The 12,472-nt window shown below is 31.3% G+C and overlaps 1 protein-coding gene across 3 annotated transcripts in view; it reads right to left on the reverse strand.

Annotated features, from left to right (window-relative positions):
* Window positions 1–602: 602 nt before the first annotated feature.
* LOC143238902 (uncharacterized) overlaps window positions 603–12,472 on the reverse strand; it is a 37,961-nt gene continuing 26,091 nt past the window's right edge. Inside the window, exons 3-5 of one of the 3 annotated variants that reach the window (XM_076479542.1) lie at window positions 9,747–10,061; window positions 2,978–3,025; window positions 603–1,653 (exon numbers count right to left, since the gene is read on the reverse strand). In XM_076479542.1, coding sequence (XP_076335657.1) covers window positions 1,568–1,653; window positions 2,978–3,025; window positions 9,747–10,061 — 449 coding nt within the window. In that variant the 3' untranslated portion in view covers window positions 603–1,567. The other 2 variants (XM_076479544.1, XM_076479543.1) reach the window with 2 other exon arrangements.

The following is a 12,472-nucleotide window of genomic DNA, read 5'->3' on the forward strand; positions in this document are numbered from 1 at the left end:
GGTACATTAATAAGATAACTTGCGCCTGGTTTCTTCGAATTGCTTAGGTTTGGCATGTTTAGCGCATTTGCTAGGAATCTAATGACCGATTTGCGTTCTTCACGTTATGCTGTTCATCACCTTTAAAAACACCTCAATCAGAGGGTATGAAATGCCTATTCCAAAAGTTTTCGGTACCTCGCCTGTTTATTCTCTCACAGTATTCATCAGTAGACGAACATACTTTGTTATTTAGTGGTAGGAAACTCACTAAACTTTTCAACGTGTTTGTATACATTTTTATAATGACTTGTTAAAGTGCAGATAATTACAAGTTGTACCTGAATTCACTTCCTGTGCTACAGATGTTACGTGACATCAACTATGGTATAGTATTAATTCTATAAACAAAGTAAACAAAAAATTATTATTATATATTAATAATATTCAGGGTAACTTTAAGTATTCTTTGTTTTGTATAATAGTTTCAAGTTTGATTAAAGAATGACGCCTAATTTTTAGGATGAAATGTATTTTATTACAACATTGTAAAATTATTAAAAATGCAAATGCAAATACATAATGACTTTGAACAATAAGTAACATGAATAACCGTGCAATTTTCTAAAAACATTATACTTAAAATATGCACTATTACATTCAAGAGAATAATCAATTTTAAGTACATTAGTTAATGAATTTTAAAGAGTAAGTTGTTCATTACTCTGTTGTTTTTGTAATTTTAAATATTTTTGTCAAAACTGAAGAAATTGGCTAGCTCAGATAGACCTCGAGTAGCTTTGTGCGAAATTCAAAAAACAAAACAAACATTTATACAAGTCTGAATTAGGAACTCAAGCATGTACTGGGTCAAATGTGTTATAAACGATGAAGAAAGTCAGTTTCATGACCAACGTTTAGGTGACTTGAGTTGTGAATATAAATATATATATTTGTTATTATATTTTTGCACTGATGATACGTAGTTCCCAAGAATACAGCTGGTTCGATTAATTAAAAAGCCCTATATTAAATTTTAATAAAATCAACCAAAGTTTTCCTCTGTAATTAGCAACAAGTACAACCAAATTGAAATTTGCTTTGTTGAAGTTTCTGAAAACAGGTGTGATTGTAATAGGCCACATACATTGTTCTGTTTTTTTCATTTATTTATATAATTTAAATATCAAAACTTATTATTTTAAACATTTCAATAATTATGTGCCGAACAACTAAATTCTGTATAACTTTAAAAACGACTATTGAAATTTGTTTAGTGTGAACATGTGAAAGTTTTCCTTACGATAGGGTTATAATGGAATTTTATGGACTATGCTTTATTATGAAAAATAATTTCTGTCAGAAATTATACATTGACTAATTACTAATTTGTCTCCGTGTAGAAATGAATTTCATCTCCTATTTTTCTTTTGTGAAATCACAGATAAAATTTACAAATGTGGATTTAGAATTTGAAGCTTGGAACAAAAGATTAATTTAAATGATACCATTCGTTTATTTATCTGTTTATTTGAAATTAAGCACAAAGCAACACAATTTGCTATTCATTTTCTGCCCACCACGGCTATCAGAATTCGAATTCTAGCGTTGTAAATCCACAGACATAACACTGTGCTAATGGGGTACAAGTGTTGCAAGATAACAGTATGTAAGCTGTGAAAAAAGGAAAGAGAAATCTGTAACACCACATCAGTTCAGAATGTTTGAAAGTAACACTTTATTATGAACAGAAATAAAGTTGATTTTATACATTTTGAAGAGAATGATAAAGCATGTACAGAATATTTCATAATGTATTGACAAGAACTGGTCTCGTTTCTTCAGAAAATTGTAATTTGTGTACTAAATTCAAATGTGCCATAAATTTACTTTTTTTAAATAGGTAAAATGTTATTGTGTTTTTATGATAATACAGTTAGTAATACATGTAGGTAAAATGATATACAACTGGGACACATATTTAGAAGATTTAGAATATTTTAACAGTCACTTAAAACTATAAATAACGCTTTACAGTTTAAAGTATAGTTATTTAACTGATTTTAAACTAACGAAAGTTTCTACGAATTAATTCCCGGTAGCTTCTACTTAACAACAGTGGAAATACTAATCAATATCTTGCTCCTCTGTTTCAATACCTGATTCAGAAATGATTCCTGAAATACAGAGTAACTGATTCAAACTTTCAAAAATAAAAATACAAAACTATAAGTAAACCAGGAATTAATTAAAGTCGTTTAAAAACTTAATGAAAACGGTATTATTCGAAAACTTAACAAAAACAAAATACGTAATAATCTCATATAAGTCGAAAGAGGTGTATTAAGTAGACGCATATTTTCCTCAACGTATTAATATAGCCACTCCCTGCTGTGTTTCTCTCTCATGTGAACATTAACCTCAAGTTTATTAGCAGACCTCCACTTCTTCTTTCATAGTCCCAGAGAAAACAATTACTACGATGAATAAATTGTTTTATCTAAGAATAATTACTGCTTTTAAAATTATCGAAAGGCAAGATATGAGATTAAATTAACTGAAATTACACCATACATAATTCAAAACAATCCTTTCATTTGTTTAAGTTACTTAAGCATAATAGTTTGCTTCCTCACGAGAACATAAGCAGAAAAAAAATTACCAACCATTAATATTCCTTTCTTTAGTTGGGAAATACAGTGTACAGTTAACACATCTATTCCTTTATAAACTCCATGACTGGAACAACAATAATTTTATTAGTATATGTATAAGTATTTTACATTAGCTTTTAATGTCTGCAGAATTCCAGTGTTATATTTTAAACCAATTATATGTATATATATATATATATATATATTCACATATCACTACATAGAAACCCGCCAACAAATTCACATACAAACGTCCACACTTTTCATGTTTATACATTAGGAGAAAATCTTTTGTCGTAGCGTGCGACAATTGAAAAACACTGCAAATATTTGGAAAACCAAACCTTTGAAGCTCATCATTGCCAGTCTTGAAGCTTTGCTGGAAAGTTCATCTGAAATAAAAATACAGAATACAGAAAGAAAAATTACTTAAACTTCTTCACTACTATTCCCTCTAATAATAGTGGTTGTCATGTATTTACGTAAATTCTTCATTTATAAATAAAAATAATATTTATTTCAATTGAAAATCTCCATACAAATAACGAAGTTTTTCTGATCTAAATATATATCCAATAAAACTATTATTAAAAAGCTTTCAGTGGGAAAGATATTTTATTGGAAACGTAGAAAAAAAATATTCTGTGAACTTAAAACTAACTTATATGGATTAGTCATTATCCAGTATTGCCAAGAAGTCTAACCGTCAAGTACACAGAACTGAAGCAGGGCATGGCCAGGTGGGTTAGGGCGCTCGAGTCGTAATCTGAGGGTCGCAAGTTCAAATCTCCATCAAAACAGACATGGTCGCCCATTCGGCCATGAGGGCGTTATAATGTGACGGCTAATCACACTATTCGTTGGTAAAAAAGTAGCCCAAGAGTTGGCGGTGATGACTAGCTGCTTTCCCTCTAGTCTTACACTGGTAATTAGGGACGGCTAGTGCAGATAGCCCTCGTGTAGCTTTGTGCGAAATTCGAAAACAAACAAACAAAATAGAACTTAGTATTACAGAATTGCGGTCTTAAATTTGTCTTTTAACAATTTAGAGAAGCTTGCTATACAGATAAATTAAACATATCATACATAACACGTGTCAATACAGTTGTAAGAAAATAGACCCAATGAAAATTGACCTTCCACACGAAGATCGTGTAAGTAATTTCACTTCACTGAATAGAAATCAAGTGTTTAATTCATAAATAACAACAGATGCGTCTTTGAAGTTACTACTGTTTTTCAGAGACGAAACAAAAAGTCAAAAGGACGAGACACATAAAAATGAGATTATAATTCAGACAGTTTTACTTTTCGTTGATTTATCAAACTAACGATCATAATATCAACTTATTATATTCTTACTACCAACCTCATGCTCACGAGCTCACTGCAAGTCACTAACTTTTATCGACAAACACCTGAAACAATTATTTACATAATAACGGTAAGGATTTTAAAATTATTAATTTGGCCAGTTCTATCACTATATTATCAGTTTGCTGAAACGTTTTGTAAACCGTTAACACTATTTCGAAACTCTGAGCATGATTTGCAATCTTTCCTCAAAAGCTGTATTTCTTTGTCTTTACTTAGTACGAAGTATATCTGTAGAATTTACAAAGTTTCACAAACTTTTTCGAAAACAAACAAGTCATTCATTGTTATGTACAGAGTCGTTTTTACTTTCTATTTAATAAATATTTTCCTTATCTAGCGAAATAAATAGTGAATAGAAATTATCATGTAAGTAAATATTACTTCATTTCACTAATAACTCTTTAAACAATAGTCACTGAAGAAAACGCTTGAGTAAAGAATGTTCACTGGCGAACCGGTTGTTCAACATAATGTTTTCTGAATCACATAACATCTCACGAGCGATGAATAGAAGGATGAATACATTATAATAAAAAGGTTTTGAATATGGTTAATATAAGTCATGTAACAACCACAGCTAGACCTGTTTGTATCAAACTATATTTTGACAATGTTTGACGTTCGTAGGTAGCATGACGCCATCAAAAATTGATTGCTTTTGGGAAGAGTATACAGCAGTGCTATCCTGCAATATATTTATAAGCTTAGATCGAATACTTACGATTTACAAGAGGAAATATTTCTTGTGCTCGATGACCGTGGAAAACAAAAGAACATGGATAACTTTAGATCAACACAACCCTACATAATGAAATCAAAAACAAGTCGTAGCTGAGTCGTCACAAGTAAAGCGTGATGTCTTGTAACAGGTAAAAATCCATCAATATTTAAGTGAGACAAAAAATTAATTTTTTTGTAGTTATCGTTTTATTTATTTTTCAGTTATTATTTCTTTTTATCGTTTAGTTTATCTGTGAATTTTAGCTACAATAAAACGTAAATAATTTTCTAGCTAGTCATTTGTATATTGAGTAAATATATATGTATGATGAAACTGATATCAGTTTCCATAACGGTGACGTACAGGTTATATTAGTGTAACAGAAGATTACTTAAATTTATGATAACATGAGATGTACTCTCGTGACTTACTCAGTGAACACTATCCAATACATACAAGGATTTCTGTCTAAACAAACAATAAAAGTCACGAATATACGAGATGTTTTCAGGATATATCAATACAACTGTCTCAAAACCTCAAACAGCCGGCGATAAAGTGGGCACAAATGTTTGCATACTGTTGTATTTCGATATTATTAAGGTTACAGACACTTAATAATAATTTGATGTTATATTTTGTCATTTCATATGTTTTGTTAACGTTTTGTTGTGATAAGTAAAATTCTAAATTACATATCTTTCTATAGGTTTCATATAAAATTGTTTGAAGTTCTGATGAATCGTTCATGATGTCCATAGAGCCTGTTGCAATATACAACTTAGGCACGTAGTTGTTTAACATAACACGCATTTTTCAGTTTGACAGAGCCATATGTGTTTATATTTTTTCATAATAACAATGATCTTATTTGTTAGAAATTTTGCAAACTTTTGTCCAAAGCTGCATTAATAATATTCCATACTGGGGAGCCTGCAGGAGACAGCGTATACATCTTTTTTGTGCAATTGGACTGTTGAAACGGGCTCTAAGAAACTATCGTCCTCATACATTAGATAGACAGTTATTATGGAAAGCTTGCAATGAAAAGGGTAGTGCTTTTGACAAGACGGAGTCTTTACCAATGGGGTTACAATGCAGGGCTATTATGAAGTTACATGGTAATCAAATAGAGCATGACGAAACGTGGTTAAATGGACTGTAACGATTTGGCGAGGCTCCAAAATCGTTTTAATATAACATAGTCAACATCGGTAATTATGACCAGAAAATCATATGTTTAAGCACATAGTTGATATAAACCGGCGAATAGGCCTAATCATAAATTGTAATATGGCTACCAAAAACATATATAGTTTATTACTTCAGATTTCATTTACTTGTTTCCAAGAAATAAGATTAAATGACAATTGATCCTTAAAACAATTGATTTACAGTTGTTAGTCTATGTTACTAGTTTTCATTGGAGTATATTTCTGAACAGGTAGGAGAAATGAGATGTAAGATTTTAACAGCACAAGAAGTTGACTAGATAAGAATGTAAAATTAATCAGGATAATTTCAGTTCTAGTTTGATATAGATCACTTGAATTGTACAATAGAAATTCAATATTTGTTATTAATTTTTCACTCATTTGAGTTTAGTTTAAACTTCGTAATATAAGTTCACATTAGCATTTAATAGGCGCCTGTGGCTACGTTTGAGTATACCATACATCTTAAGTTGAGTTCATTAAATATTACCGTTTAAGCCTATTTATGAAAAAAATTTAGACTAAGTTGTGTTTGTTTAGAATTATGTGCAAAGCTACACAATGGGCTATCTGTGCTCTACCCACCACAGGTATCAAAACATATCAAAGACATGCCACTGTGCCACTGGAGGGCTTTATATTAAGATCAGAACAGCAAGCCCACTGAAATCAATTGATGGTTTCAGGTAATTACTAAGATGTTATTCATAGTTCGAGGGTAAAATCGTGTACCTGTATAAACGTGATTTTACTTACCTAAGAGTTAAATCCTTTATTATCCTTGCTTCTTAGTTTATTAACAAGTCATAATCTCTGTCTTTTAAACTGAATCAACTATTCCAACCTTTTACTGATGTTTTTTCCTATTAACTTCTGTTTGAAACTGTTACTTTACACTCATAGTAGCTCGGCATGGCCAGGTGTTAGGATGCTCTATTCATAATCTTAGGGAGTTACGGGCTCAAATTTCGGTCAGACCAAATATGCTCACCTTTTCATCTGTGGGGATGTTATAATGTGACGATCAATCACATTATTCGATGGCAAATTAGTAGTTTAACAGTTGGCGGTGTTGGTGATGACTAGTTGTTTTTCCTCTAGTTTTACACAAGTAAATTAAGGACGGTAGCGCAGATAGTCCTCGTGTAGCTTTGCGCGAAATTAAAAAGAAACTTATATTCATGCTATTTTGCTTATTATATAACACATTTTCCTTTGTTCAGTATATACATTTGCGATTTTGTAAAATTTCTTGATTACCTAAACTTCATGACAAAATAACATATAAGCTTAGTTAACAGTTAATACGCACATCAGGAATGTTATTCTCTTGATATATACCAATATAACTGAAAAAATCATTACAAAATTACATTCATATGTTAAAAAAAAGATTTTTGTAAAGCTACTGTTTTTATCATAAAGATCAAATCTATTAATCATTGTTAGCTTAAAATTTACAGCAAGTAGATACATTAAATGCAAAAAAATAAATATCGATAATTCGTCAAGAAATAAGTGCTTGCAGTGTTACGGCTTACCTATGTTACAATATGTTACTGATTTAGCAGTATTTATGTTTCATACGATGTCACAGGAACTCTCTGAACATGTGTTAGGTTAAAATGAATGAACAAATGTAAAATTTATTTACGAATGACGAAGATAATGGTAACCATCTTCACTTGATTGTGTTATTATTACTATGTTTTAACATTTTGTTGGAAATATTCTAATTACTATAACAATGAATGTGTTATTATAATTGAATTTTGTTTGTCTGTTTGTTTATTCTCAAACATAAAGCTACACAATGGGTTTATCTGTAATGTATTCACCACTGGTATCGAAAAATAATTTTTAACATTATAAAGGACCTAACCACTTGAGAGGTAGGCAACATCAGTAAACCACATGAAATACATAAGAGATGGCATGTAATGCTCAGCAATAATTTATACAAAAACTAAAATTGTGTCCAGTGGGTCATTGATGCGTTTATGAACTCAAAACGTTTAAACCTGGACATAGGTTCTCCACAGCCGGCAAAACGCAGATAGAAGTCATGTAACTTTCCGTTAAAAGAAACAAATCAAACTATATTTGAAATTCTATAGTAATATATTTGTTTAAAAAAGTTATTCTGACGCAGTCATTTCATTTCCAGCTACTTCTAATGAAATGTCAAGAAATATATCTTTTCACAATCTGGTAATGTACTAAACATCTAAGGTACAACTTCCTCATTTGTGAAATTTTTATTAAAAAAGCCCATTTGAAGTCATCTGTATTCCTAATCTTACCTCTGATGAATTAGAATAATGTATTTTCAAAACTAGCAAATACAGAACTACTTCAGTTAATTATAAAAAAATATATGCAACTAAACATGTATATATACACATACACTTTAACTCCTTTACTTTTAGGCTCGGCATGGCCAAGTATGTTAAGGCGTTCGACTCGTAATTCGAGGGTCGCTAGTTCGAATCCGGGTCACACCAAACATGCTCGCCCTTTCAGCCGTGGGGACGTCATAATGCGATGGTCAATCCCACTATTCGTTGGTAAAAGAGTAGCCCAAGAGTTGGCGGTGGGTGGCGATGACTAGCTGCCTTCCCTCTAGTCTTACACTGCAAAATTAGGGACGACTAGCGCAGATAGCCCTCGTGTAGATTTGCGCGCAATTCAAAGAAACAAACCTTTACTTTTACTATAGTGTTCATACAATACCTCGTTTAAAAGAATATAGAGAGAGATGTGAAGCTCATATTTTACAGAAAATTTGTTATTAGGGCGAATAAACACTTCAGTCTTGTAAGGTAAATATCTAATAATTTTGTCTTATCATTCGCACCTTTATATAGAAATCAAAAGATCTTTTCAATTGAAATATATCCAAAAAAGAAAAGTGTAGAGTTCAAAATATAAATTATATCGTTCAACGCTCCGATTTATACCTGATATTCAACGATTAAACTGATGAAATTTTACACCTTCAAGTTGAAAATACTTTACAATAAAAGTATAAAATATATATTGCTTGACACAATATAACAATAATTAATTTAGAAGATGTTAAAGTTGATACATAACAAATACAAGGTTTGGAACTATACTAACTTTTTAAAAAAAGAATCACCTATATTACACAGTATGAAGAGTGGTTAAACTATCTTTTAAAAATTCATAAACAGCTTAAATGGATAGAAAAAAATGCATCATTTAAAAACAACGTTAGCAGTGATGAAACGTTGGTTTTAAATAATGAAATTTTTCTATCGCATTTTAGATTTTATTTTTAAATTTTACATTTTGTTGAGTGTTGTTACCTCCATCATTTATATTTAAAACTTATTCGAAAACTTTAAAAACATTCGAAAAATGGGAATTTTAAACAACACCTCTGCGGTTGTAAAAAAAAACGTAAGAAGAAATTTTATGTTAAAAATCCAAAGACCGGAAATCCTTACTTGAGTTTATCTTCCAGGCAAGATCATAATGACTTAACAATATTGCGGATTCATGAGTAATTCGTTGGGACAAATTACAAACATCGTTTAATTATAAACTAAAAACTTCAAATTGTAGAAAAGCTGATTCTTCAGGATTTTTCATGATGATCCTATCTACTTAAAATAATCTTAACGTGTAAAAACTATCCAAAAATTAACAAACAAAGTAGACGATTAATTCCACTAAGATATTGGAAGGAATATAAAAGCACAAAAACTATAGTAAACGAATACACAGAAACTGTAGTTGGTTCTTAATTATTTTTAATATGAACAATAGGCTTACCTGGGTAATAAAAAAGCCTTCTTTCTCTCATGAATTTTGTTCCGTTAATAGTAAGTACGCATTCAAATATAGTGGGCTCATTACGAGACAACGTGTTTATATTTAGAGATTTCACGACAGTGACATTATAACCATTATACGGATCATGAGCAATCATCTGAACTACAACTGCTGCCAGATCCTGCAGCTTCTCTGTAGCAGTCATCTTATACAACTTCAGTTCTGGATGTGGAAAGACTCCCTTAGCTTCACACTGCAGTCGTAGGTCATCGTTTGTTTCGTAGCTTAACGTGAAAATAAATTCTTTCGGAGGTGCTATGAAACGTATAGATGAAACGAAAAATAAGTTTAAATATAGTTTGTTTCTTTCTTGAAAATAAATTAAAAGCCATTTATACTTGATTATATAACATAATACCTATACTCAACTAAACTATTTCTGTATAAAGGAAAACATACGTTTTTCTTAGATTATACCTGCAAACATGCATCTCAATCTTACTTTGAACTTCTGTTTTATTGATTAAACTTATTATGTAAAGTACATTTCATTACATTAAAGGAATCTGAATATTCAAAGTAAATTTGTATTTTGAATGCAGAGTTTAGCATTGTTGAATGACAATCAATTTTGTATATAAAAGTGCACTCCTGATTGTTATCACTGCTATGACAAAATGTTGGTTGGAAACTTCGACGACATACAGATTTTACCAATTCAATGGAAGAGTGCTAATATATGGAATTTGTTAAAGTAAATTAAAGACAAGATTTATCAGTGTACTGGTTGAATAGACTGTTGGTACACAAAGTTTATTAATAGTTACTGGAGGTGATTAGCATACGAAACTTGTTATGGTTAACGGAAAAACAATTTTGTTGCACATAACTGAATAATTTTAAAAGGAACGTCTGTTACACAAAATAAAAAACATTTTACTGCATTTAAAAAATAATTTAACACGATCCACTTTCTGTCAAAATACAGTAAGTAGTTCGGGCCCGGCATGGCCAAGTGTATTAAGGCGTTCGACTCGTAATTCAAGGGGCGCGGGTTCGAATCCCGCTCGCACCAAACATGCTCGCCCTTTCAGTCGTGGGGGCGTTATAATGTAACGTTCAATTCCTCTATTCGTTGGTAAAAGGGTAGCTCAAGATTTGGCGGTGGGTGGTGATGACTAGCTGCCTTCCTTCTAGTCTTACACTGCTACATTAGGGGCGGCTAGCGCAGATAACCCTTGAGTAGCTTTGTGCGAAATTCAAAAACAGTAAGTAGTTCAGCTGCGAGTAACAAATCTTAACAAAATTTATCCATCAAAATAATAAATAAAACTCAATGTTAAAACAGGTACATAACGAAAAACATTTTAATTACTGTGAGTAAATGATCTCCAAAAAGTTTAGTCCACATGTTTCGACGTTGCTTCTTTAGAATCAACTTTTTAATGGTTATAGGTTGGCCCTAATTAAAATAATTTTAATTAAGTGCCTATTTTAACGTTGTGTCTTATTTATTATTTTAACTTTATACTCAAGTACCAAGAAATAACACTGGATATTTCTCTATGAAGTGTTTTAAAGTTCAAAGGTTGACATCCATTATTGGTCAGTTATGTTATTTAACTGTTCCTCATTAGGATCTATTTCTGCTGATCATAAAATACATTACAAATAACAATAAGTTCTTGTAATTTGTTCTTAACATTTTTTAGGTGTTTAGGTTGTCGCCCCGTGGGTCACCAGCAGTTTACAAATTTACAATGCTAAGATACGGTGAACAGAGCACAGATAAGCTTATTATGAAGCTTAGCGCTTATCAATCAATAACATATTTCAGGTGAGCGCATTTTCAGAATTTATCACAGAGAGTACAATTTTGCACAAGTTTGTTCGACGCATCTGATGGTGATAAAGGGTTGCTGAATACAAGTATGTCATAAATGCTGTTTCAAGGACTCAGTCATTTGACGTTAAATACTATTCTACAAGAGTAGGAAATATATATCGATATTGTAATTTGAAAACCAGTTACATAACTTGCATAAGTATTCCGACTATCTGTTGTGAGAAAAACCTCATTAAACTACTGATTCGTAAAGACATTCGTGCTGAAGGAATAACCAAATGGTCAAAGAATTTGTACAGTTTAAAAAAATTAAGTGAACTAACAATATACTTTGAAGGATAAAACTCAAAATACGAAAACCCTATATCTCTAATTCCTTCGTAAAATAAGCTAATCCCCTTATGATGTAAAATTATCGCTATGGTATAGAGTTTATCAGCTCTGATCGAAAAGACTGATAGTATACAAGAAATCCGTCTCAAAAGTCTATGTGTTTAGAGCTTACTAACATCAATAAAAAAGACTGGTATAAAATTCTCAGGCTCTGTTTCATGGTTCAAAGATTTCTTCATAATTCATATAAAATCGCATGTACTGATCAAGTTCCTCTATAATACCCATCTACTGCTATTCTTACTCTAAAAGGGTTCTCTTCTCCCAAACATATCCTTTTAGAATACATTCTTGTGGTGTCTGAGTACATTTTCCACATCTGGTACCGCAAGCTTGTGTGTGACGTATGAATACAGTTTGAAACATAGCAACCTCAGTTCCTGAGGGAGGCCAATAAAAATACATACAATGTCATATTCGGGTTCAGTAACTCTGTAAACCTACTCCTAGTCTAACTCAGTTAAGGATTACCTTCTGGAGGTGCTGC

Source organism: Tachypleus tridentatus, chromosome 13 (genome assembly GCF_004210375.1).
Source record: "Tachypleus tridentatus isolate NWPU-2018 chromosome 13, ASM421037v1, whole genome shotgun sequence".
NCBI classification, from domain to species: Eukaryota; Metazoa; Arthropoda; class Merostomata; order Xiphosura; family Limulidae; genus Tachypleus; species Tachypleus tridentatus.